Source organism: Dendrobates tinctorius, unplaced genomic scaffold (genome assembly GCF_039654945.1).
Source record: "Dendrobates tinctorius isolate UK_male_01 unplaced genomic scaffold, ASM3965494v1 ptg000154l, whole genome shotgun sequence".
NCBI classification, from domain to species: Eukaryota; Metazoa; Chordata; class Amphibia; order Anura; family Dendrobatidae; genus Dendrobates; species Dendrobates tinctorius.
This window is the reverse complement of record NW_027361821.1, coordinates 18,580,378-18,608,020: the sequence shown is the minus strand read 5'-3', so window position 1 is coordinate 18,608,020 and position 27,643 is coordinate 18,580,378. Positions and strand designations below refer to the sequence as shown.

The following is a 27,643-nucleotide window of genomic DNA, read 5'->3' as shown; positions in this document are numbered from 1 at the left end:
GGTAGCCTTAATATCGTCCCGTAGAGTGAGCGACCTACAGGCTCTGTCTGTATGCCCTCCATTCTCAAATTTTTGATGAGAGAGTGGTTCTATGACCAGATCCAGCCTATCTCCCCAAGGTGGGCCTCAAGTTCCATAGGACTCAGGAGATCACCTTGCCATCATTTTGCAATAATCCTAGGAACCTTGGTGAGCAAAACTTCCATACGTTAGATGTAAGGAGAGCCATACAACAATATATGTCAGTAATTAGTCAGTGGAGGAAAGATCAGGCCCTGTTTGTAGCCTTTCGGGGTAGTAGAAAAGGATACGAGATAGCCAAAAGTACCATTGCCAGATGGATCAGGAACGCCATTATGTTATCCTACTCGGCGAGTGGCTCTCCGGTTCCTGAAGGCATCAAGGCTCACTCCACCAGAGCCGTGGCTACCTCCTGGGCAGAGAAGGATGAGGTATCGATTGAGCAGATTTGTAAAGCCGCTACTTGGTCCTCACCTTTGACCTTTTTCAAGCACTACCGACTAGATCTGTCTTTCTCTACTGACCTAACCTTTGGTAGAAGGGTGCTACAAGCGGTGGTCCCTCCCTAAGGTGTTTTATTCTACAAAAGTCTCTCATGTGTGCCGTCATAAGAGACGGGAAAACACCAAGGTTACTTACCGGTAGCCGTTTTTTCCGGAGCCCATGAAGGCATCTGTATATTCCCCCCCTTATCAATCCTTTGGTGTGCATTGTAGTTTGGGTGCTTTTTTAGTTAATATAATGTGGTGATAGTTTTACCATATGTACTAACCAGGGGGGCCTCTCATGCTTTGTAAACCAACTGAAGCGAGGGAGAGGTACCGCCCTTTAATTTCAGTAGGGTTCCTGTCCTGACCGGGCGGAACCCCTCTCTCAAGTGTGCCGTCATGGGCTCCGGAAAAAACAGCTACCGGTAAGTAACCTTGGTGTTTCTTCTGGCCATTTTGAGAGTTTAATGGAACCAACAAATGTAATGCTCCAGATTCTCAACTAGCTCAAAGGAAGTTCATGTTTATAGCTTATCTTATCAGCAAAACTGTTTTCACCTGTGCTAACATACTTGCACAAGGGTTTTCAAGGGTATTTTAACCATCCGTTAGCCGGTGAACTATGTCCCGGAAGTATTTCGCTGTGTTCCGGGACATAGTGCACCGGGCAAAGCATACTGCACGTGCGCGTGTCCAGATTGCAATGCACACGCGTGTAATATGGAGGCCAAGTACTGAAATTCCCTGAAATATTGCGGACAGCAACCAAGGAGGAGTGGAGGAAAAGACCCGAAACACCGCCCATCGAACCGGACCCAAGTCATTTAAATACCGCACCAAAATGAGGTGACAGATTCCCTTTAATTGCAACAGGGTCCTGCCTACCCATAAAATCTGACTTTGAAGAAAGGTATTCAAAGCTATCCAAGAATTTAGACTTCAGTCTTAGAGAGGTATTCACACTAGACACGTAGGACTCAGCAGATCTGAGACCACTTTGCTGTTGGCTGCTGGGCATGCAAGAATTGGCCAAATTATGTGCTAAGCATCTCATCTTTTTCCTAGTATCCAGAAGTAGTATTGCTTTTCTTATTTCACATATTTCATATTGACATGCTTTAGCAAGCTAGAGTACAACTTTTTTTTGTTTATTTTATACCAACATGTTGTGATATTTCACTCACTGTGTTTGGCCAGCTTACAAAATTATGCACAAGGTTGTTTAATGTACAGTCCAAGCCAAAAGTTGAGACTGGTACAAATTTTGAATTTCACAAAGTTTGCTGCTTTAGATTTTAAAGTTGGATGTTTTTATGGTTACTGAGTAAATTTATAAACATTTCTGATTTTTTTAACATTTATTGTCAAATACATTAAATGTATACAAAAACTCAATATTAGCAGTTTTCCCTTATTTTTCAAGACTTTTGCCCTGAAAGGGGGCTTCATCAGACAAAATTACTTTATCCCAGTTCTCTGAAGTCCCATTCCTGTACGCGGCATCGCTGTGTACGTTACCAGCGAGCTGATGCAGGGAGCTGGTAACTAACGTACACATCAGGTATCCAAGGGACGTGCGTCCCTTAGATACCCGATGTGTACGTTAGTTAACGGCTCCCTGCATCAGCGCGCTGGTAACTAACGTACACATCGGGTTTCCAAGGAACGCACGTCCCTTGGATACCCGGTGTGTACATTAGTTACCAGGTGATCGCTGGTCTCCCGCCTGTCACACGCAGCGATGCGTGCTGGCCAGCGGGAGACCAGCGACCAAAGAAAAGTCCTGGGCTTTCCTACAGCGATCAGCGATACTGGCAGGGGGGCCGGTCGCTGATCGCTGCCACACACAGCGATCTCGCTAGCGAGATCGCTATGTGTGATGGGGCCTTAAGACACATCAGCTCCTGTTGTTATCCAGGTGCTAATTACCTTTTGACTTTGTACATTCCTTTTGTAAAGCAGGTATTTTTCATTTGTTATCTAGCCTGTCCTATCACCCTGCAGGTGTTACTATTTAACCCCCTTACCCTGCTGGCCTTCTCTGCTGGTAATAGTCTTTGGTGGATATTGCTTGGAGTCCTGTTCCTTCTTCCGGGTATCTTGGCCAATCAGATAAGTGTACTGTTGGGGTTTCTTTCTGATGCTGCATTCTCCCTTGGCTCCTTAGGAGGTACGAGATATACACGACGGCCTTTCAGGGAGTCAGGTCCGAGTGGTCAACTCTAGTTTTAAGGTACCGTCACATTTAGCGATGCATCAGCGACCCCGACAACGATACGACCCGGTCAGGATCGCTGGTGCATCGCTAAATGGTCGCTAGTGAGCTGCCAAACAGGCAAAACTCACCAGCGACATAGCAGCGGCGGGCGGTCGTTACTTACCGGTCAGACGCAGCCATGAAGACGTCCTCCCACCCGCGTCCACGCGTCGCTCGTCGGCGCAAGCAGGAAGCCCAGCAGGAAGCGGCCGACGAGAAACAGCCCAGGACGTTCTCGCGCGATCAGCAATAACCAGCAGGGGAGCCGGTCGGAGGTAAGTATCTCACATAGCGATATCGCTAGCAATATTGCTGCTGCGTCACAAAATCGGTGACACTTTAGCGATATCGCTAGCGATCTCGCTTAGTGTGATGGGCCCTTAACCTGCAGGGGTTATCCAGGTTGTGCTGAAGCTGCTAAGGCCTGCGTTACTGGATACTTTAGTCGGTACAGGAAGCGGGTGGGGTTTGTGCAGTCTTTTCATAGTTAGATCCTTTTACTCAGTCTTTATTACCATGTGTGCCTAACAGCATCCTGAAGCCATTCATAAACCAACCACCATAATTGCCGCTATCACAGATTTACTGCAGTACTTAAGAGGTTAAGAGAAGTACTCAGAGATTATTTCCAATTGGTCCTGGTACAGGCAGATGCTATTTGTGTAACACAGCCAAAATGTGCCTGGTATGGTGTGGGCATTTCATGTACAGAGGATGTCGGGAATCAGTAAAACACAGTTTTTCTCATAAAGATTTATGGCCAAAATATTAAGTTCATGATACCAGAACCCCGATCTCAGGATGTTTGGGTCAGCAGTCAGACCAACCCCAGTGAACACTAAATTATCCCCTGACATACAGATAGGTGACAACTTACCATTGTGAGAACAACAATTAAACCATTAACGTTATTCTGTAATACTGAATATACCTTATATTTCGGGGGGAGAATGCACATAATTAGTTACCTGGAACTCCAGTTGCTCCTGGTCGACCAGAAACTCCTTGAACTCCTTTCTCACCAGCAGGTCCAGGTGGACCAAAGCCAGGAGGACCCAAGGGACCTCTATCACCTGGAAGTCCAGGGAGGCCAGGTTCGCCTGGTTGGCCACGTTCTCCTTTGAAAGCAAGACCACCCTGCAAAATAATAAGAATCATAATATCATTTCTTATCAACACCTAAAATTTGTATTGAAAATAGACCTCTAAAAGGATGATACTATCAAAAAGATGGACAGTATGTGTAATATATGAAGTAACTGAAAATGTGCTGTAGGAAATCTGTTCTGCATAACAATTACAGTATAGGGAATACTTCTGTATAACATAACGTAGCATCATCTCTGCACAATGCCTTTTCTCTGTTATTCCTCCTGGAAATGTATAAATAAACTAACAAATGGACAATACTATTGTCTATATTGTCTATAGTGTGTTTCCCTAAGGGTACCGTTACACTTAGCGATGCACCAGCGATCCCGACAACGATATGGATCGCTGGTGCATCACTAAGTGGTCACTAGTGAGCTGCCACACAGGCAGATCTCACCAGCGACATAGCAGTGGTCGGGGGTCGCTACTTACCTGTCAGACGCAGCGCGTCGGCGCAACAGGAAGCCCAACAGGAAGCGCCCGACGAGAAATGGTCCAGGACGTTCTCGCGTGATCAGCGATAATCAGCGGGGGAGCCGGTCGGAGGTAAGTATCACATGTAGCGATGTCGCTAGCGATATCGCTGCTGTGTCACAAAACCAGTGACGTTACAGCGATATTGCTAGCGATATCGCTATGTGTAACGGGCCCTTAAGTCAGCACTGATTAGGTAGTGTTAAGAGTATGTAAGGATTTTCCCCACTGACAAAAAGAATAAGAAATGGCCATAAAGAAAATGGTATGGCCATCTAAAAATAACACACATACCGGCTCTCCCTTAGTCCCAGGAAGTCCAGGAATTCCATCTCTTCCAGGGCGACCATCAAAACCAGGGCTTCCTGCTGGTCCTGGAAATCCAGTGTCTCCTTTATCTCCTTTCAGTCCAGGTAATGCAACCACATCACCAGGATCACCTTTCGGGCCAGGGCGACCAGTGCTACCAGGAGAACCAGAGAATCCCTGTGTGGCACAGTTTTTACACACTTATCACACTCATTGTTAAAATTTCTTTTACTTGATTTCCACACAACATTTCTTGGACAAACAACACTGCAGTTGAAATCGAATGAAGGTGTATTAAAAAAGAATGGGAAATATTCTGGACGAACTTAAACTTCAGTTTCTTACTATGTCCAATATTAGCAATAGCTCAGGAAACTGCCATGGCACTTTTCCAAAGGAAAAAAAAGCATATACTGGTCAACATAGGCATAAAAATGTTCATAAATACTATATGAGTACTAGCAGGACATTAGAAAAAAGTTTTGTCTATGAGATATTATTACTTTACTAAATAATTTCAATTTGTTTCTGGTCATTGTAAAGATACAATACCATTCCTCCTAAGCATTGATGAGCTTTGGGTATATTTGCTTTAAGCTATGATCACAATATCAGTATTAACTCAGTATTTTACATCAGTATTTTTAGCCAAAACTAAGAGTGGAACAATCAGAGGAAAAGTATAATAGAAACATGTCACCACTTCTGTATTTATCACACACTCGTTTTGGCTTATAAATACTGATGTAAAATAGTGACCAAATACTGAATGTGTGAATTTAGTCTTAGAGCATGGGTGGGAAACCTCAGGCCCCCGGGCAGATTCTCAGGGACCGCACTCTTGGGCAGGAAGCTGTATTTTGATTGCCACCAGCTCATTCATTTCTTCTTACTCTGTTAGCACACACATGCAGTGTTCACTACTGAAAACTGAAGGGCATGCAATGAAAGATTATGTCCTGACACCGTTGCCAGTGTCAGGATGTACTTTGTGGGCGGAGTTTGTATGGCCCCCAAAGGATGGTATAAATACCGTATATACTCGCGTATAAGCCGAGATTTTCAGCCCATTTTTGGGGGCTGAAAGTGCCCCCTCTCGGCTTATACGCAAGTCATATACACCAGGGGGTCGGCGGTGGAGTGGGGGTGTCAGATCATACTTACCCCTTCCCCGGCGCAACTCTGCAGCCCTCCGGCTTCTCACACGGTCTCAGGCTCCTTCCTTCAGCGGTCACGTGGTACCGCTCATTAAAGTCATGAATATGTGCATATTCATGACTTTAATGAGCGGTACCACGTGACCGCTGAAGGAAGGAATAGCTGCCGGAGACTGTGGGAGAAGCGGGGTTGCAGAGACTGCGCCAGGAGGGGGTGAGTATATGCGATATTCACCGGTCCCCGGTCCACCGCTGCGCACTGCTCTGTCCTCCGCGTCCTCTGGCTGTGATGTTCAGGTCAGAGGGCGCGATGACTTAGTTAGTGCGCGCCGCGCCATCTGCCTGAATGACAGAGGACCCAGAAGACAGAGCGCGCAGCGGTGGACCGGGGACAGGTGAATATCTCAGGTGCCGGGGTCCTGAGCCAGCGGTGACACCGGTACCTGTCCCCCATAGCGCGCCGGTGTCCCCGTCTGCTCAGGACACTGGCACCTGGCCCCCAGCGACGAAAGGTGAGTATGTCATTTTTTTTTTATTTAGCAGCAGCATATAGGGCCTATTCTATGGAGCATCTTATGGGGCAGCATATGGAGCACAATCAATGAAGCATCTTATGGGGCAACATATGGGGGCATAATCTATGGAGCATCTTATGGGGGCATAATCTATGAAGCATCTTATGGGGGCATAATCTATGGAGCATCATATGGGGCATATTATTCCATGGAGCATCTTATGGGGCCATTATTAACCTTTGTGCTTATGGGGTGTATTTTGTATGGAGCATCTTATGGGGAATAATGAACTGTATGGAGAATTATATGGGGCTCCTGATTCAATATGTATATTCAAAAACATTTAACCTACTGATGTCTCAATTAATTTTACTTGTATTGGTATCTATTTTTATTTTTGAAATTTACCGGTAGCTGCTGCATTTTCCACCCTAGGCTTATACTCGAGTCAATAAGTTTTCCCAGTTTTTGAGGGAAAACTAGGGTGGTCGGTTTATACTCGGGTCGGCTTATACACAAGTATATGCGGTACCAAATCGCTCTTGGCAGAAAAAAGATTCCCCACCCCTGCCTTAGAGTAATTGACAAAAATCAGAACACTATAAACACTTACTGATTGCCCAGGGGAACCAGGCAAACCAGGAAGACCAGGATCACCTTTTGGTCCAGGATAACCAGGCACCCCTATGAAAATAATAAAAAAAAAGTGTGCAAATTGTAAATGTTAACGTTTGCCAATGTTCTCGTTGTGATGAGCCCAAATGCTTGATTATAACATAGCCCAAGTGGAAAGAAAGAAAGAACCAGGTACACAGACATAGGACCATAAGATCAGAAAATCTTCTGAACTGCAAAGACCAATCTTGTTTTTAGCCATGAAGCACCCCACTAGTTTATAATGTATTATTTCTTAAATGTAGTTCTTTACAGAGGACCTGTAACTCAGGCCAAAATATTGAGTTAAATACCTTGTAAAAATTCCAGAGAGCCCCTGATTGTGTGCTCTTTTCCGTTTTCTACTGCCTCACTCCATTACAGAGATATTCACATTTGTTTAATTAGGGAAGAAATATGTGAAATCTCTGCTTGTAGGCCAACTGGATGTTTATTCAGTCTTCTTTGTGGGTGTGCACTTTCAATCCTCCCCTCAGAAGCTGCCAATCATAGTTCAGCAGGTGATCTAGTAGACTCATATGCTACTTAGTAATTTTCAGCAACTGTGAGGGAGGGTGTGATTGTGCACAACCACAGAGAAGACTCTGAAGAAATGCCCAACTGGTCTACAAGCAGAGATTTCACATGCAGTGCTCCAAAAGCAACAAAAGTGAATATCTCTGCAAAGGAGTGACACATCATAAAATGAAAAAAGTGGCCATATGAGGGGAGATCAAGGATTTGTATTAGGTGTTTAACTGCATTTTTTGAGCACGTGATAGGTCATCTTTGAAACACTGGTAACAAGAAATGTTCAATCAATATTATATCTGTATGTACCAACAAACAATTAAAGTATATCTGTCCAGCAGTATTACAAGTATAAAAATCCTTTTTATTTACCTGGACTCCCAGGAGAACCAGGTTGGCCTGGTTCTCCTTTCTGGCCTTGAATGTCATTTCCTATGCAGTTGAAACATGTATCTCCAGTGTCACCTGCAGACATATAAAATATCATAATTTATTAATTCATATAGAAAAATAAATGTAAAGTGAAGATGAAGACCAAAAATGATTCTGCAGACATCAATATCACAGTGATGTTATATCTTTGTCACACTGTTATGTATCATATCTAATGCTTCTTATCAATCCTTCCATAGAATAATATTGATAAGGCTTTTGGAAAAGGCCTACAAAGTAATAACTCCAGACAAGATGCTATATATTGCATATGAATTAACTTATGCTGAAACTTTTGCTAGACAAGTTTTTGCTTAAAGCGAATCTGTCAGCAGGATTTTGCTATGTAAACCACAGACATTTGTCAGGATAGCATTGTGAAACTGATTAAAATGAAACCTGGGTGAAGGAATCCGTCTTGTAGTTCTTGTGTATCATTAACTGAAAAATTCTAGCAATGATTACACAAGAACCACAAGACAGATTTCTTCACTCTAGGTATCATCTTAATCAGTTTAACACTACCAACCTCACAATGCCTGTAGTTTACATAACAAAATCCTGCTGACCTGTTTGCTTTAAAACAAGACAAATGACAAACCTGAATACTAAAAAGATTACCTTTTTGTCCTCTTTCTCCAGAAAGACCTGGATCACCTTGGAGGCCCGGAAGGCCTGGTGGACCTGGCATACATAATTCTCCAACTAAGTATAAAAAAAATTAAAAACATTTTTATATGCATTCACTACAAATAGCAGGTTATTATTGGCTTCCAGCAGCATGGTTGAGACACTGGCTCTATCTGTGCGCTCTCGCATGCTACATAGACAGCTTTCGCTCTGCAGCATCAGAGAAGCACAGGGGCACTGAAGCTGGCTGAGTCCAGCAACTGAATCAGCTTTAGAACAGTATTCGCAATTAGAGTTGAGCGACTTTAGTCGGATCGGGTTTCATGAAACAAAATTTGTTTCAGACGAAACTGGTCCGACTAGGGCAAAAAAAGTTGGAGTTTCGTCCGAAACCTGACCCCAATAAAAATCAATGGGAAATAAAAGTCGGCATTGAGCGGATGACATTCATCCACTCAATGCTGACTTTTATTCCCCATTGACTTGCATTGGGGTCGGGTTTCGGACGAAACGCCGACTTTTTTTGCCCTAGTCGGACTAGTTTCATGTGAAACAAATTTTGTTTCATGAAACCCGATCCGACTAAAGTCGCTCAACTCTATTCACAATAACGAAAGCAAAGATCTTGCAAGCGCTGAGCTCCTTGACTAGGAGGCTGCCATGAACTTGCCAGCGAGCAGTAATTGATAGAATTAAAAATCCCTCCAGATAGGTATTTGAAATAGAGATAAATTGTAAAGTTGTCTTGCTTTTACAAATAGTTTTGAATTTTACTCTGCAATTGTTTCCATTTAACAAGATCAAAATAAGCCCTTTTCATCCGGTATTTCTGTTTACATTGAACTAACAATAAACCAACTGAACAGTAAAAGGTTGTAAGAACACTAGTCATTAAATTGAAAGGGTCAACGGGAATTGTCCAATTGTATAAATCAAAGATTTTATGTTAAAGGGGTTATCCTGGAGTTTTGTGATTTTTCCTCTCTCTGGGGTTAAGAACTTGCTGGCAAGTAGTTGCTAACTATCTGCATGTCATGCCCTATGACGATGTCTTCCAACGCAGAGGTTTCATGGACATCTCCTGCCGGCTATGCTCCTTTTTTATTTGACCTCACGTAGGTAAAACAGATTCTTCTCTTTCATTCTGCTCAATCGATGGGATGTTACTGCCAACATCAAGCTGATTGACAGTCAGATCCTTGATGCATTAGGTCGAGGATGCTGTCAGTCAACATGACGTAAGTAAAGCAGACTGGAAGAAAGCTGCTCTATCGACAGATTAAAGTAAGCAAGAGAATCACTATCTAAGCTTGTCGAGGAGCAGAACAGGTATGTCGTTAGCAACTACTAGCCAGTAAGTTCTTATTCCCATACGGGGAGAAAAGAAAAATCCCAGGGTAAAGTTTTTTCTGCCTGTGATAGTCATCACAGGCAGAATTATAAAGCTGGAGACCGATAACCAAGATTCGATACGGACAATAGGTGTTGCTCACAGCTCACCTCATTCCCCTCCCTGCCCTGCAACCTCTGCACGGGAGGCATAGAATGCTTACAACACTCTTCAGCAAAAGTCAATGGGCCATCTTTATCAAAATTAGAATCACTCATCTAAAATGATTTGTGATAAATATTGTAAGAAAAGCAGATGACAGAAAAATAATGTAATCAGTAAAAACGTAAAATAATACATTCCCTATAAGAAGCCATCAATATACTTACCACCACCTATTGAAGTCCCAGGAGGTCCAGGTGGTCCTGGAGGTCCAACACGGCCATCTGCACCAGGAGTGCCTGGTATTGATATTCCTGGAGGGCCTTGATCTCCTTTTTGTCCTCTTTCTCCTGGAAAGCCAGGGTCTCCTGGGGAACCAGTGGCAGAGGTACCTACAGAGAACACAAGAAACAATATATTTTGATATTCGGTAGTACTGACAAATTTTAAAGGGTTTGTCCAAGTTAAAGAAAAATCAATCCAAATTCAAAATTTAAATCTAAATAATATTTACTACTCCTCGCCGTTCCAGCTTGGAGAACAGTTTTTGAATGCAATACTTTGAGAACCACAATGTGATTCTTGTAGGATAACATTGAGAAAGTAACATCCAGTTCACAACATATATGATAAGTGATCTGGTTAGTCACATTGCCGATCACATGATGAAAAAGAGGAATGGACCTAATTTAGTGATTATAGGCCAATTCTAAAGCATTCACTTACCTTTCTTGCAAGTGTATGTATTGTATTTTATTATATGTTTCACTAAAATAATTACAAAGTGGTAAAAATCTGAAAAAATACATTGGTTCATAGATTATCACTAATATGTCTCGTTTAAATCAAGTTTATGTTAAACATTTTCGAGAATTTTGGATCATCAGTTTTAATTTTATATTTCTCTATCTATATGAAAAATGTATATCTTGTAGCTTTCCTTTTGTACACTGAGCCTAATATTCCAAAATTAGGATGATTTCTGTTCTATGGAGATGATAATAAGATTACTGCTCAGAAGTTATCAAACGCAAAAATTCAAGTAACACTAATACCAATATATGTATGCAGTACTGTGCAAAAGTCAAAAGAAAAGGATTTGCACAAGCCTATATTTTTGGGAACAACCTTTCTACCGAGTTCCTTCAAAAACTGCAAACAAGTGCACCTAGAAGAATTGATATGTTTTGAGGACAAAAGGTGGCAACACCAAATACTACTCTCCAGTAATTGAACATTATCCCTTAGATCCCACTAAGCAGCCTGTCTTACAGCCAAGTCAGATCTCATACTTTGCACTGATGAGGGGCAATACCCCAAAACACCGTGTCTGCAAATTGAGATTCTGGTTAGGCTCATTAAAAGGTCAGTAGTGACTTTTAGGTTTACTAATCTCAATGTGTGACACTACAGTTCAAGTCCTCTTCCTCGCTTCAATATAACCCAGTGATTCTGAGAATGCTTTTTCATGACACGTTGAACTTTATGTTAGTGGTACATTTTGGTCAACATCATTTGTGTTTATTTATGAAAGTACTGATGTGACAATTTCGCAATTTTCAAACTTTGATTTTTATGCTCTTAAGCCAGATATTACATCACACAAAATAGATAATTAATAACATTTGACACATGTCTACTTTATATCAGCATCACTTTTGAAACATCTAGAAGGGTTAATCAGCATTTTTTTAATTTTTCCAACAAAATCTGCAAACCAATTCTGAAGTCACTTCGAGGGGCATATCTGAGACAGAAAATACTCCAAGGTGATACCATTTTAAAACCTGCACCACTCAAAGTGCTCATAACCACATACAACAAGTTTATTAACTCTTTAGGTGCTTCAAAGGAAGTAAGGCAATGTAAAACAAAAAAAAATAAAATTTTAGCTTTTCCAATAACAACTTTGCGTTAGCTCACATTTTTTAATTTTCACAAAGGTAACAGGGGAAAATGGGCCATACAATTTGTTGAGTAATTTCTCCTGAGTACACAGATACCCCATATGTGGTGGGAAACTACTTTTTTGGGCTCATGGGAGGTCTCAGAAAGAAAGGAAAACCATTTGACTTTTGGAGCGCAAAATTGGTTGGAATAGATAGTGTTCGCCATGTTACATTTGCAAAGCCCATGATGTTCCTAAACAGTAGAAACACCCCTCAAAAGATCCCATTTTGGAAATTACACCCCACAAGAAACTTATGTAGAGGTCTGGTGAACATCTTGAAGCCATCGGTACTGAATTTTATATCGCTGACTCGTGAAAATGAAAAGATACATTATTCCCTCAAAAATGTTGCTTTAGTCCAAAGTTATTCTTTTTCACAAGGGTAACAGGAGAAATTTCCCAACAAATATTGGGGCCCATTTTATCCTGAGTACACCGATACCCCATACAGTATGTGATGGAAAAGTACTGTTTGGGCACATGGCAGGGCTCGAAAAGGAAAAACACCAATTGAATTCTGGAGTACAAACTTGGATGGAATAGATTGTGGATGCCATGTGACAGGTGAAGAGCACCTGACATGCCAAAACAGCAGAAATCCCCACAATTGACCTCATTTTGGAAACTACACTTCTCAATTAATTCATCTAAAGGAGCAGTGATCATATTGACAGCACGGGTGTGTCACAGAATTTTATAACATTGAGCAGTGAAGAAAAAATAATTACCCTTTTTACCACAAAAATTATGTTTTAGCAAAAGATTTTACATTTTCACATAGGGAAATGGGTAAGAATGGCACCAATATTTGTCACACAATTCCTGTTAAATGTGGCAATACAGTACTGCTTAGCCACACATAGGGAAGCAGCGCTATTTGAATCTTGGAGAACAAATTTTCATAGAATAATTTAAGAATACCATTTAGAGAGCCTCCAAGTGCCAAAAGAGCAGAATACCCGCTCTCAAGTGATCACATTTTTATAATTCCAACCCTCTGGGAATTTATCTACAGGTGTAATCACAATTTTGACTCCATGGGTGTTTTCCAGAAACAAACAGCAGTGGATGTTGCCGAATGAAAATATAAAATTTGCCATTGTAGTGCCCAGTATGTTGTAGTTCCCATACATTGTAGAGCCCAGTACACTCTAGCACCCGTACATTACGCCCAGCTCATAATTCTGGAGACACGCACCACTAACTTAAGCGGGCTCTCATTACTACAGAAATGACAAACCTTTTAGTGCTAAATGAGGCACACTGTAGGGCTCAGAAGGGACATTTGGATTTGGGAGTGCAGATTTCACTAGTTTTCATTTGGAGGACAAAGAGCCACAACACTTTTCCAGAGCCTTTGTGTTATCAGTTACCAGTAATGTTGAAGCCCCTATATTTCTATTGACAGATGACAGACCTGAGTGGGGGCTTCCTTTTTTTGTGGATTGAGTTTAAATTTTGTGGGGGAACATTTTACATAATATCTTGGATCACACTTGGCCGGCGCTCTATGCTGAGCACTTAAATCTGGTGTTTCTCTCTAAATCTCCAAATGACATGATTCAGATGAAACCCCCAATTCCAGTGATGTAATATCCTTTTGTGTCAGTTGGCCCAAACAAGTCTCTTCTTCCTTGTGGTCCTTAGTATTGGCTTCTTTGCTGCAACTCAATCATAAAGGCCTGCTTCTAGCAGTTTCCTCTGTACCGCTGATGTTGAGATGTGTCTGCTCCTTGATGTCTGTGAATCAAATATGAGGGGTGCTGTCTGAGGTGCTGCTAATTTGTGATTTTTGAAGTTGGACATTCTGATAAACCTATCCTCTACCAAACCAAAGGTAATCCTTGGTTTCAGGAAAAGGTTAGGGCTATCTAGCTGTTTTTTGCATTAAAAAAATATTTAAAAAATGTATTAGAAGAATTAAATAAACAGAACATTCCCAGTACTATAGAAAATCTAATATATAAAGCTCAAAGTGTGTGTATGTATGTGTGTGTGTGTGTGTGTGTGTATGTCCGGGCTAGGCATCCACACCGTCGCAGCTACAGCCACAAAATTTGGCACAGTCGCACGTCTGGACCCAGAGAGCGTCCTAAGCTATGTTGTGAGGCGAAATTTTAACCCCGCGTGTTCCAATTCACATGTCAATTCTTTCTGCGGATTCAAAACCGCAGCTTTTCCGCAGTTGAAAATCCGCAGCATGTGCACAGCGGATTGTAAATCACATAGACTTACATTGTACTGTACACTGTCTGCAGAACTGCTGCGGATCCGCAGAGGCCAAATCCGCAGCAGATCCGCAGCAGAATCCGCAGCGTGTGCACATAGCCTTATAGTAAAAAATATTTCTCTCTCGCTTCATTGGGGGACACAGGAAACCATGGGTGTATGCTGCTGCCACTTGGAGGTTGACACTATGCAAAAAAAGAGTTAGCTCCTCCCCAGCAGTATATACCCACTAACTGGCAGAAGGCAACTCAGTTTTAGCTTAGTGTCAGTAGGAGGTGGACATGGGCTGCTCTCAGCCCCATATCTACCTTTAAGTTTTGTTGTGTTTTATTAATGACGAGCTGAAGAGCCCGGCACTGCCCGGGCATAGTAACTAACTGTGGTTAGTTATAACAAATTATAATTATCCTCCATCCCATAGTCCCGTGCCCATATACCCATCATACATATCCACGATCCCATAGGCCCGTGCCCATATACCCATCATACATATCCTCCATCCCATAGTCGAGTGCCCATATACCCATCACACATCCTCCATCCCATAGTCCCATGCCATATACCCATTATACATATTCTCCATCCCATAGTCCATGCCCATATACCCATCATACATATTCGCCATCCCATAGTCGAGTGCCTATATACCCATCACACATCCTTCATCTCATAGTCCAATGCCCATATACCCATCATACATATCCTCCATCCCATAGTCCCGTGCCCATATACCCATCATACATATCCTCCATCCCATAGTCCCGTTCCCATATACCCATCATACATATCCTCCATCCCATAGTCCAGTGCCCATATACCCATCACACATCCTCCATCTCATAGTCAACCATTATGACATACATCATAATGAGCGGCGGGGCTTCCAACCTATGATGACATCAGCGTCGCCATGGCAACCATTGTGACATCATAATGAGGGGCGGGGCTTAATACGCAGTTTCCCCAGTATGTAGATAGGGGCATTATGACATCATAATGAGGGGCGGGGCTTGACGTGCACACACTTTTTCCCCCATTATGTAGAAAGGGGCAAAATTGTTTGGTGAATTGGAACGCGCAGGGTTAAAATTTCGCCTCACAACATAGCTTAGGACGCTCTCGGGGTCCAGACGTGTGACTGTGCCAAATTTTGTGACTGTAGCTGCGACGGTGCGGATGCCTATCCCGGACATACACACACACACACACACACATACATATTAGATTTCTATTTTTCAGATACACACCGTCGCCAAGATCACAAGCTGTAACTGTTCACTCTGCTCTCCCCCCTAGAGACCGGGAGCACAGTGTGGGAATGCGTCACTACTGTACCCTCTCGTGTCTGGTAAGCAGGAATCCATGCCTCCTAACACTTCACACGTGTTTGGGGCATCCGCAAGACCGAAGATGCGGACTGATCCTTGTAAATACCCCCTGCGCCGCCCGCCCCCCATAGCCGGTCGCCCAGGGGAAGGAAGACGGAAGATGACGACTGGTCCCTGCCACTATCCCCCTATGCGGCCTGCCCTCCATAGCCAATCACTCAGGGGTAGGAGGACTGTTTCATTACCCGACGGCTACCGATGACGCTTCAGTGGCCAGGAGGTCTGCAGGCAAGTCTGTCTTCCAGCGCCACTTCTGCGAAGAGGGACAAACTCTTTAGGACAGGTATTTCAGGCGACAAAGGGGGGCTCCATTTATAAAAAAAATATAAAATGAAAATGAATATTTTATGGGTCACTGACCAGAGGGGATAACAGTTGCCCTCCGGCCCCTGTAATATTTCCGGTCGCATTTTTTGCTCCCTCGGCAGTATGCAGAGTCGTCCGCGCTCCCCCCTTCCCCCTGCGGCTTCCCTGTCTAAATTTAGTTCCCGGCTTTGGCCTCGGCCTGCTACAGGGCTAGCCCACGCCCCCCGCAGGCCGTCCAATCGCTCGCGTTGGCTCTCTGTCCAGCCCCGCTCACTCCCTCCGGTCTATCAGCGCTGCTCTGTCTCCCCAGACCCGGCATAATGCGCACCTTTTCTCTCAAGACCCGGCAAACTCCGCGCCTTCTCTTCCTTCCTTCCTCTGGCAGGAAATCTGAGCGCTATTGGCTCCACCCACGATTCGGCCCCATCTTCTCACAGCCTGCAGCTTTACACACAGCCCCTGGACTCCTCCTCCTCCTCTGCGGCTGCCTACTGGTGTTCTCCTGGCATAGCATCCAGGTGCTGTAACTTCTGTCGCTTGGGGTGGGGTCAGCTCTCATCCCTGGCAGATATTCCCGGGCTCATAGTCTCTCCCAGCTATCTATACCTAACTCTAGAGAGTGTCACTCCCATCATCCTCCATTTGCAATACACGTTACTTGTTCCTCCTGCAACAAGAAGTTACCCTCTGGTCAGACCTCTCCCTTTGCCATAATTGCAAAATATGTCTTCCCAGGAGCCCCCCGCTGCTTGCAACTAGAGTGTGCCCCCTCCTAAGTGGGTGTCATCTCTATCTCAGTCAGTAGCTGACCTAACCAAGGTATCTCACACCTTGGTCTCGGTTTTGGAACGGCTTCCTAAATCCTGCCCCTGCCAGTGGGTCTCAAATACGGAATCGTCGGCTGTTAACCCCTCACATACCCAAAGGGCATTACCCGCTCAGGAAGTCCACAAATTCCAAAAAGCGCACCAGCATGAGCCCATCGTCCAGCTTATCTCCGTCCAGACTCAGTTATCCCTTCATCCGACACTCCAGAGGCGTTAGAGTCAGACCCACGCTCTGAGTCAGATTCAGATCTGGACTGAGCACGGGTCTCCAAACTGCGTGACACGGTGGATTGTTTAATTGTCGCCATTAATGAGACTCTTAATGTTAAAGACTCTAAGATCTCTCCCTCTGAACTGACTGTGTCTTTCAGGAAAATGGAGCGATCTCCCCATGCCTTTGCCAACCACGACGAGTTCAACAGGATATTCTCGGTGGAATGGCAGCACCCAGACAAGAAAACGCATGTGCATCCTGTATCCTTTTTGCAACTGACCTGCTCAACAAGTGGGCAGCGTCTCCCTCCTTGGACCCTCTGGTCCCACGGCCAGACAAAAACACTACACTCCCTCTGTCTGATGGTTCCTCCCCAAAGGAACACTCTGTCATACACATTGAATCTCTAGCCAAGTCCGCTTTTGAGGCTGAAGGTTCGTCCCTCGGCCCATCCTTTGTGGCTACCTGGGAAGCCAAGGCGGTTTCCGCCTGGGCGAAACATCACCGCCAAGGTATCATCTAGCGGACCACATTGGCCACGCAGGAAAATATCTCTTATCCGTGTCCTTAGATGCAGCTGCCTGCTCAGCCATAGCAGCCGGCAACATCATCTCTATCAGCAGGGGCTTTTGGCGGAAAGACTGGAACGCGGACTCCGCTTCAAAGTAGTCCCTCACAGGCTTCCCCTTCCACGGTTCAATCAATCAATCAATCAAATTTATTATCGCCAAGTACATATTACATATATACAAGGAATTCTTTGTGGCAAAGAGGCAACATAATATATAACAACAGATACAACAAGTAACATCTAACAAGACAGATACAGTATATAGTCTACACATGACGATTTAATTGTTGAACAGAGAGTGGATAGAAGCTGTTCATATGGCGGTTGGTACTGCATTTGGGGACTCTGAAGCGACGTCCTGAAGGGAGTAGTTGGAATGAGGAGTGTCCCGGGTGAGAGGGATCGGATGAAATTTTCAATGCGTGGGATCGAATACTCTTATCATAAAGATCCTGGATTTTAGGCAGGGGGGAGCCTATAATTCTCTCTGCTGTTCTGAAAGTCCTTTGTAAGCGGAGTTTGTCATGCGCAGTGGCTCCCCCATACCAGACTATCAGAGAGGAACAAATCACAGATCTGATGACAGCATTAAAGAATAAGATCAGCAGATTCTTAGACAAACCATATCTTTTCAGCTGACGCAGGAAGAACATCCTCTGTTGTGCTTTTCTTATAACAGCATCCACGTTTTTCCCCCATTTAAGATCATGAGAGATGATAACACCAAGGAATTTGGTCTCTGTGACCCTAAGAACCACTTCGTCATGGATGTAGATTGGAAGTATCTCATGTTGATCTTTCCTAAAATCCACAACCATCTCAGCAGTTTTTTTAGTGTTGAGTACAAGATTATTGGCTTTACACCAGTCACATATTCTTTCCACCTCACTCCGATACAAGTCTTCAGCATTTCCCCTGATGAGACCAATCAGTGTCATATCATCGGCAAATTTCAAGATTTTTACTGAGTCTGCTGAAGAGATGCAATCATTCGTATAGAGAGAAAACAGTAACGGGGACAAAACACACCCCTGAGGTGCCCCGATGTTTGTGACCAAGGTGTCCGAAGTGAATGGTCCAACTTTTACACTCTGTATCCTGGCTGTCAGGAAGTTATAAATCCACAAGCATAAAGTTCTTGGCTCGCTGAAGAAGAGCTTGACAGGATTATGTCCAACGTCATGGGAGGAAGGAGTACATCTCTATTCCAGCAGAGAGCCAAACGTATGCCCCGTCGTACTGTTCCCTTTTGCTCCTTTCGGAGGTTCCCACCACAGAGTAAGCCCAGACAGGACAAATCCCTGGTGCATCAGCAAAGGAAAAGGCCCTCTCTTAAACCAGCCCTGAACTGGTGCTCAAGACCTGCTCAAACCAGGTCAGGCTCCAACAGATTCTCCTCAGCAGCATGACGGGTCGCCCCCACCTAGAAGGTCTCTCAGTGTGGGCGTTCGTTTTCCTTCAGTTCCAGGATGAACGGCTGTCCGTAGTCGAAGTCGCCTTGGGTCCAAGGCGTCATCTCCTATGGTTACAAGATAAGCGTTTTCCACTCTCCCTAGATTTCTTTTCCTCTTTCGAGTCTCGTCCACGGAAGACTGCTTTTTCTCATTCCGGGTTTCTTCAAGGCTGTCGACTCCCTCCCTAAGGCGGCGTTACTGTCTCCATTCTTACAAGAGACCATTTCTCAGGTTTTTATTCAAACCTGTTTGTGGTCCCCAAGATGGACCCATCAGTTCAGTTCGCCCATTCGGGATCTCCAATTACTAAACAAATACGTGAGCCTGCGTCACTTCAAGATGGAGTCCCTTAGATCCGTGGTAGCTTCCATGGAATCAGAAGACTTCTTCCACTCAATGGACATTCAACAAGGACTTCACTTCCGATTCACAGCGCAGCCGTTTAGCCGAGCCAACGCCCACAGAATGTTCAGAAAATAATGGCGACAGCGACGGCCATTCTACGCAGCAGGGGCATCCTTGTCCTTCTTTATCTAGAAGACATACTCTTCAAGGCCGCAATACCCTTGGCATGCCAGGATAGTGTACGGATCACCCTACACACTCTTTCCCATCTGGGCTGGATCATCTATATCGTGAGGCCATCTCTGATTCTGGTACAACGTCTTGTGTGCCTGGGAATGCTTTTCGACACTGCCGAGACAAAGATTTTCCTTCCCAAAGAAAAGTCTCTACCACGTATGCGTGGGGTTCGGTCTCTCAAAGGTCGCTCTCCCCGCTCCCTCCGCTTTTGCATGAGTGACCTAGGCAAGATGCTTGCGTCAATGGAAGCAATCCTGTTTGCTCAATTCTTTATGTGTTCTCTTCAACTCTTCCTTCTATCTAGATGGGACAGATCGGCCTGTTCCCTGGATAGGTGTCTCAGTCCCCTCGTGGGTAAAACTGTCCCTGGAATGGTGGAAGTGTTCCCAATTGGGCCATCTGAGGAAGTCCTTTTCTGCCCATTTGTCGTAAGATAGTAACGACGGACGTCAGTCTTCTCGGCTGGGGAGCAATGTTCCAAGATTGGATGGTCCAGGTTCAATGGTCAGCCCAGGAGTCTTCTCTTCCTATCTAAATCCTGGAAGTTTTCCAAAGATAACAGACTCGAGTCCAGCTCCACAACACCACGGCTGTGGCCTATGGCAATCATCAAGGGGGAACTTTAAGTTGGGCAACAATGTCAGAGTTCGCTTGGATCCTGTCTTGGGCTGAACATAATGTCCCAGCAATTTCCATGGTGCACATCCTAGGAGTTAAAAATTGGGCGGCAGACTTCTTAGCTGAGAGGGAAGAGAGAATGGCCGACAGCAACTTCTGGATCTAGGAGAGGCACATTCAAAGTCCAAAGACCCAGTTGGACATCATAGAATCCAAAATAATGAAGAGGAACAGCATCTCATCCAGGTGAAAAAACATATAGATGTTTATTTAGCCATGACGAAAATGCCTTTTGTCATGGCTAAATAAACATCTATATGTTTTTTCACCCGGATGAGATGCTGTTCCTATTCATTATTTTGGATTCTTAGCTGAGAGGGTCGCACCGCAGGCGAATGGTCGCTGAATCCGTCAGTTTTTTACAGGATCTGTCTCAGATGAAGGACCGCGGGTGTCGACATCATGGTGTCCAGATTCAACCACAAGGTTCCTCAGTTTGTGTCCCAATCTCGTGACCTTCTAGAGTTTGGATCCGATGTACTAGCAATACCCTGGACACAGGTCTCCCTTCCATACCTGTTTCCACCCCTATCAATGATTCCCATAGTAATCAAAAAGATAAAAGCGGAAGGAGTATCCGTCATACTCATCACTACAGATTGACCATGAAGTCCCTGGTGCACAGAGTTGATCAACTTTCTGGTGGATAAACCGTGGAGACTTCTGGATCTCCTGAAACTTCTGTTGCAGGGACCCCTCTTTCACCAGTTTCTCCGTCGCTCAACTTAACGGACATGGCTGTTGAAGCCGCAGTTTTGAAGTCGGCTGGGTTCTCAGATCAGGTAGTACACACCATGATCAAAGCAAGGAAGACTTCATCCTTTCACATGTACCACAGAACCATCGTACATAGAAGGCATTTTTTTCGCTGGTGCGAGACTCAACTGGTGGATCTGTTTTTTTTCACTTCACATCCATTTTGTCTTTTCTACAGTCGGCTCTGAATTCCGGACGGTCCCCTGCTTCTATTAGGAGACAAGTTTCTGTCCTTTCTATTCTTTTTCAGGGAAGCTGATTGTTCGCCGACAGCATAAGTCATTCATCAAGGAGCCACTCACTCTGTTTCCCCCCTACCGACCCTCCTGGGATATTAATCTAGTGCTCAAAGTCCTACAAGAGTCTCCTTTTGAGCTTTTCATGTTGCTCTCCTGGAAGGGCATCTTCCTGGTCCCTGTCTCCCCAGTAGTTGGGTTCCAGAGCTAGCTGTGCTTTTGAGTAGCTCTCCTTACCTGGTTTTTCACCAGGACAAGGGGGTCCTACGTCCGGTTCCGTCCTTTCTTCTTAAGGTGGTTCCCAGTTTTTCAGGGACATCGTACTTATTGCATGTCTCACTCTCACCGAGAGCGGTCTCTAACAAACTGGACCTTGTGAGAGGTCTACGTGCTTACCTGTTCAGGACTGAGCCTTTCCGGCACTCATATTCTCTGTTCATCATCATCAGGGTCTACGAGAAGGTCTCCCTGTGTCCAGGTCTACCATTGCTTGATGACTCCTTTCCACTGTTCTAGAAACTTACCGTCTCAGATGTACAACATGTTCACGGAGGATAATGGCACACTCCACATGTTCGGTAAGGGCCTCTTGGGAAGTTCGCCATCAGGCGCAGGCCTCACAGCTCTGCAAAGCTGCTACATGGGCTTCCATTCACATATTTACCAAGTTCTACAATGTTCACACTCATGCTTCATCACATGCGAACCTTGGTAGAATGGTCCTGCAACCCGCAGTGACCTGAGCTTGGCCCTGAGGATATGATACTTCTTCCCACCCTTGGGACTGCTTTAGGACGTCCCATGGTTTCCTGCGTCCCCCAATGAAGTGAGAGAGAAAACAAGATTTTGGGTACTCATTGTAAAATCTGTTTCTCGGAGCCTTCATTAGGGGACACAGCACCCGCCCTTGTTTTTTGTTATCTGTTAAATTTGCGTTGTTATGTTCTCGGCTTCTCCTACTGCTTTCTTACTAACTGAGCAGCCTTTTGCCAGTTGGTAGGTATATACTGCTGGCGAGGAGCTACCTCTTATTTTGCATAGTGTCAACCTCCTAGTGGCAACAGCATACACCCATGGTTTCCTGTGTCCCCCAATGAAGGCTCCGAGAAACAGATTTTACGGTGAGTACCCAAAATCTTATTAGTGTAAGAGCTACTTCTCTTACCAAATGTTACTAGTGGTTTTCTGCCTAACTTTGCAGCAATACTACTGTGCCTTGTAGGTATTACTTCCAGAATAGCTCATGACAGTCACAACTTCTAGTTCCCAATGGATCACTAATAGCTGCTCTCATAGGGAACGTACTTAGTATCTTTTCAGAAAACCGCTGGCTAATTTTTAAATATATGTTTTCATTCTAGACATGGCACCATTTTTTATATCTACCTACCTTTTCACCTGATTTTTAATACAACCTGTATGGTAAATTATACAATCATCTGTCATAACCTCACCTGGTGGTCCTGGAAATCCAGGTGGACCTTGTAAACCTGGATAACCACGCTCTCCTTTACTTCCAATTAATCCTGGAGGTCCAGTGTTTCCTTTTGGTCCAATTGTTTGGTCTGGCCCAGAAATTATCTATAGAAAAAAATAAATGCAAAGTTTTCATTGCAGCTGCTTAGTCCAAAACAAGAATAATTAAGAATTTTTCCTTTATTAGTAAAAAAAAAAAATGAAGCTCCAACTTAGAGCCATTTTACTCTATGGATGCGAAAACTGTCTTGTCAAAGTCCTATAATAAATACATTTTACTAAGCAAACTATAGAATCTTATATCAGCGAAAGAGGTTGAAAGTGCTTGAAAGGTTAACTGTACTTTCAAGAAACTTTTCATAATAATAATCTTTATTTTTATATAGCGCTACATATTATATAGCGCTAACATATTCTGCAGCGCATTCCAGTTTGCACACATCATCATCACTGTCTCCGATGGGGCTCACAATCTATATTTCCTATCAGTATGTCTTTGGAGTAATGGGAGGAAACCCACACAAACACAGGGAGAACACACAAACTCCTTGCAGATGTTGTCCTTGGTGGGATTTGAACCCAGGACTCAAGCACTTCAAGACTGCAGTGCTAACCACTGAACCACAGTGCTGCCCAAAAGCCAGATTGTGTGTACATGAGAAATAACACTATTTCTAGTTTACAATCCACTGTGAGCTAGTGGGAGGAGACAAGCTCCTATGATGTCTCCCATACATGAAATATACAGAGATGTATTGCTGCTCTTCATTCCTTAGTTGGCATACAGGGAGACGCAACAGCAAAATGGAGGAAAGCATGCAGTAGCACTGATTAGGGCAGTGGTGAATCCAGTTCTGGAGTGAAATAAATGACTTCTTGTAAAGCTCAGCACAATCTTTCTGTGTCTCCCACCATATGTTTTCTCACTGTGCTCCTCTCTAATTTTCCCTATTTCCCTCTCCATGAAGGATGAGTAACCTGACACCTCATTGTGCTGGCAGCCTATCTTGTGACAGTTGAGGTGTATTTTCAGAGACATGGTGATTTTGGGTGGCAGGGGTGAGGGGGAGATGTGGCTCATAAAGTGAGAAAAAGCAGATTTAGCTAATAAAATGTATTACAAAGCATCTTACAATCTCTTGAACTACTGATTTTGAAAAAAGTTTGTCTTACGGTTCACATTGAAGCTCAGCTAAACTACGTTTATGTCAGTCAGTACGCTCTGACGAAAAAGAAGAAAAGATGTTGCATTGAGGGAATGGAAATTGTAACAGTCCATATGGAAAATTGTCCATGTCCACTGACTATAATGGGTCTCTGTGCTTTCCGTGTGTTGCCAGTGGCGGACATCAACAGCACATAGACTAGTCTGAATGAGCCTTTTAATTAACCTGTTACTTGCTGATGGTCTATACACAGAATTAAAGTGATATTTTATTTGTTGGATGCATCTAAATTACAATAAGGGCATGGTGATTTCCAAATATGGATACTGAATTTATTATTCCATGACATAACCAGAAAATGCATAAATGATCATACCTGCCCAGGAGGTCCAGGAAATCCACGTTCACCTTTTTGACCCTGAAAATAAAACTCACTGAATTATAAAAAATAAATTAAACATTTTCAAGTGTCAGAATTTAATACCAAGCAAAATAAAGCAGTTGACTCATCGGGAGGATGCAATAGCATCACACCTCTTGCCATGTTAACCCTCAACACACACACTCCTCAACACACACTCCTCTCACCTTTCACCATCTCCACTCACTCTTTCACTCCACATACGACCCCTTCTCTCACTCCGTCTCTCATACTCACGCCGTCATCGCCGCTGCTCCACGATCCCCGACATCTTCTTCCGCCGGCGCCATCCTGGATCCAGACGTTGTCCACGCTGGCGACATGTTCTTGCGGCGACGCCATCTTGAGTATCGTGAAATCCCGCGATAGTCAAGATGGCGTCGCCGGAAGAACATGTCGCCGGCGTGGACAACGTCGGGATCCAAAATGGCGTCGGCGAAATCTCGCGAGTTTTCGCCGACGCCATTTTGGATCCCGACGTCGTCCTCGCCGGCGACATGTTCTTGCGGCGACGCCATCTTGACTATCGTGGGATTTCGCCGATCCAAAATGGCGTTGCCGCAAGAACATGTCGCCGGCGTGGAGGACGTCTGGATCCAGGATGGCGCCGGCGGAAGAAGATGTCGGGGATCGTGGATCAGCGGCGATGACGGCGTGAGTATGAGAGACGGAGTGAGAGAAAGGGTTGTATGTGGAGTGAAAGAGTGAGTGGACGTGAGTGGAGATGGTGAAAGGTGAGTGGAGTGTGTGTGTTGAGGGTTAACATGGAAAGAGGTGTGCGGTGACGTCACCGGTTACAACTGGACGGAAGTTGTTACAACCGGAAGTTGCTTAGGGCATTTATTATTATAGATATGATGAATATAGCAGGCAGTGCTTGATCACGCCTCCTCTCACTATTCTCTAATGTGCAAAAGTTAGTAGCACAAACATTCTGTGACATTTAAAACAGTCTTGCCCCAGATTTCTGGAGCAAATTGTTTCATGAATCGGGTCCACAAAATTCAAAGTGGATCTGTCAGCATACCTTGACATTTCAGTGTATAAGTTGAGTACTCCTCTTTCCTATGCCAGCAGTATCTGAGCAATATAAGCAGATTCAAGGCAAGTCGCCAGTACTGCTGAGAGGGGCAGGAAGAGGAACTTTCCGTTCATTAAAGAGAATCTGTCAGTAGGATCACCCTTCATAAACAATCTGCCTATATGGGCATGTAGGGCATAGGAAGCTGAATAAAATTGTACCTTTATATCTGCGATCCAATGTCTTATTCCAGATAAATCCACCTTTTTCTTGTATGTAAATGAGCTGCTAAGATTTATGGGCCAGACATAGATCTCCCAGAGAATCTGCCTCCAGAGATTATTGTAAAAGAAAGATGGCGTTACCAGTGTAAGACATGTAGATCAGGAGAGCAGACTTTCAGTCATTACATGTCTCACACAGATAATGCTATTACTAATTTATAATAATCTCTGGAGGCAGAGTCTCGGAGAGATCTATGTCCGGCCCATAGATCTTAATAGCTCATTTACATATTAGAAAAATGTGGATTTTTCTGGAATAAGACATTGGATCATCAATATCAAGGTATCATTTTATTCAGCTTCCTATGCCCTACATGCCCATATAGACGTCTTAGGAGGGTTGATCCTACTGCCAGATGCCCTTTAATTCGCTACATCACAATTAATCCACTAGATTCTTTCAATATTTTTTACACCACTTGAGCTAAAAGCGTAGCGGTTATACTGGCCTTAAAGAGAACAGAAATATATTCTCAGATCTGCTTTACAGGGAATATGTCATCCCATTTTAGCCCTATAAGCTGCGGCCACCGATATCAGGGGCTTATCTACAGCATTCCGCGATGCTGTAAATAAGCTCCCGATGTAACTTGAAAGATAAGAAAAAAAGAGTTAGATTATATTCACCCAGGCGTCCGGTCCGGTCCGATGGATGTCGCGGTTCCGTCCGGCGCCTCCCAACTTCATACGATGACATCCTCCTTCTTACTTCTGCCGCGGCTCCTGCACAGGCGTACTTTATCTGCCCTGTTGAGGGCAGAGTAAAGTACTGCAGTGTGCAGGTGCCGGACCTCTCTGACCTTTCCCGGCCGGTGCCTGTGCACTGCGGTACCTAACTCTGCCCTCAACAAGGCAGATAAAGTATGCCTGCGCAGGAGCCGAGGCAGAAGTAAGAAGGAGGAGGCCATCGTATGAAGATGGGATGCGCCGGACCGTGACACCCACCGCACCCCCTGGTGAGTATAATCTGACTTGTTTTTCTTATTTTTCAGGTTACATCGGGGAGGGGGGGGCTTATCTACAGCATTGCAGAATGCTGTAGATAAGCCCCTGATGGTGGTGGCCGCATCTTATAGGGCTAAAATGGGGTGACAGATTCCCTTTAAATGGGTTGATAAAAATGAGACAAAGAAAGCCTGCTTTTTTTCCCGGAACAATGCCACCTTCTCAATAGTCTGAAGAATCACATATTTATACAGATGTTGTATTAGTCTAGACTGATGAAGAGACCTGAGTAGTCTCGAAAGCTTGCAATTTGTTACCATCTTTTCAGTTAGCCATTAAAAGGTATCAACCACTGAGGACTCTCAATTCTAAATATTCTTCTAACCTTTTAATGTTAATTTAATATTGAGCAGACACTTTAATTACCTACACATAGTTAGGGTGGCACCAAATCCTTACACTCCTCTGATCCCTCAATAGATCCCTGAACAGATCAGGAGACAGAGGTCCACAGTTACGAAGCACTTTCTATTGAGTCCATACCCCCCTCTGTGTGCACATACAGGATCCTCCACCTATCTGTAGGCAATTAAAGTGCCTGTCAAAAATTAAAAAAAATATATTCAAAGTGAAGTTCGAACATACACTTACTTTCTCACCATCTCTGCCTGAATTTCCTGGAAAACCTCGTTCACCAGGAGCACCCTGAAATAAAAAAAAATTGTACATTTGTTTTTGTTCTATTACATAGAAAATACTTACCGTACTTGGATATAATTGATACTATATAGATAAATGAATTACTACTGCGCTTAGAGTCACTGGTATCTATTGTCTTACTCAAATGAATTTGAAGAGAAAAAAAAATAAAATCAAAGTCCAGATAGCTTTTTGGTCCTCATTGCAAGGATAGCTTTTTGGTCCTCATTGCAAGGATAGCTTTTTGGTCCTCATTGCAATCTCTAGGCTGCAGCCCAGTGTATCACGTGTCTCTGACTTCACACAGGTCCTGTGCTGACGAGCATA

General features: G+C 44.1%; 1 protein-coding gene across 1 annotated transcript in view; it reads right to left on the bottom strand.

Annotated features, from left to right (window-relative positions):
• COL4A5 (collagen type IV alpha 5 chain) overlaps nt 1-27,643 on the bottom strand; it is a 358,955-nt gene that overhangs the window by 152,435 nt on the left and 178,877 nt on the right. Inside the window, exons 17-25 of the mRNA XM_073547642.1 lie at nt 27,269-27,322; nt 24,323-24,364; nt 22,759-22,885; nt 10,340-10,504; nt 8,612-8,695; nt 7,931-8,023; nt 6,987-7,057; nt 4,687-4,878; nt 3,735-3,903 (exon numbers count right to left, since the gene is read on the bottom strand). Coding sequence (XP_073403743.1) covers nt 3,735-3,903; nt 4,687-4,878; nt 6,987-7,057; nt 7,931-8,023; nt 8,612-8,695; nt 10,340-10,504; nt 22,759-22,885; nt 24,323-24,364; nt 27,269-27,322 — 997 coding nt within the window. The remainder of the gene's footprint in view (nt 1-3,734; nt 3,904-4,686; nt 4,879-6,986; nt 7,058-7,930; nt 8,024-8,611; nt 8,696-10,339; nt 10,505-22,758; nt 22,886-24,322; nt 24,365-27,268; nt 27,323-27,643) is intronic.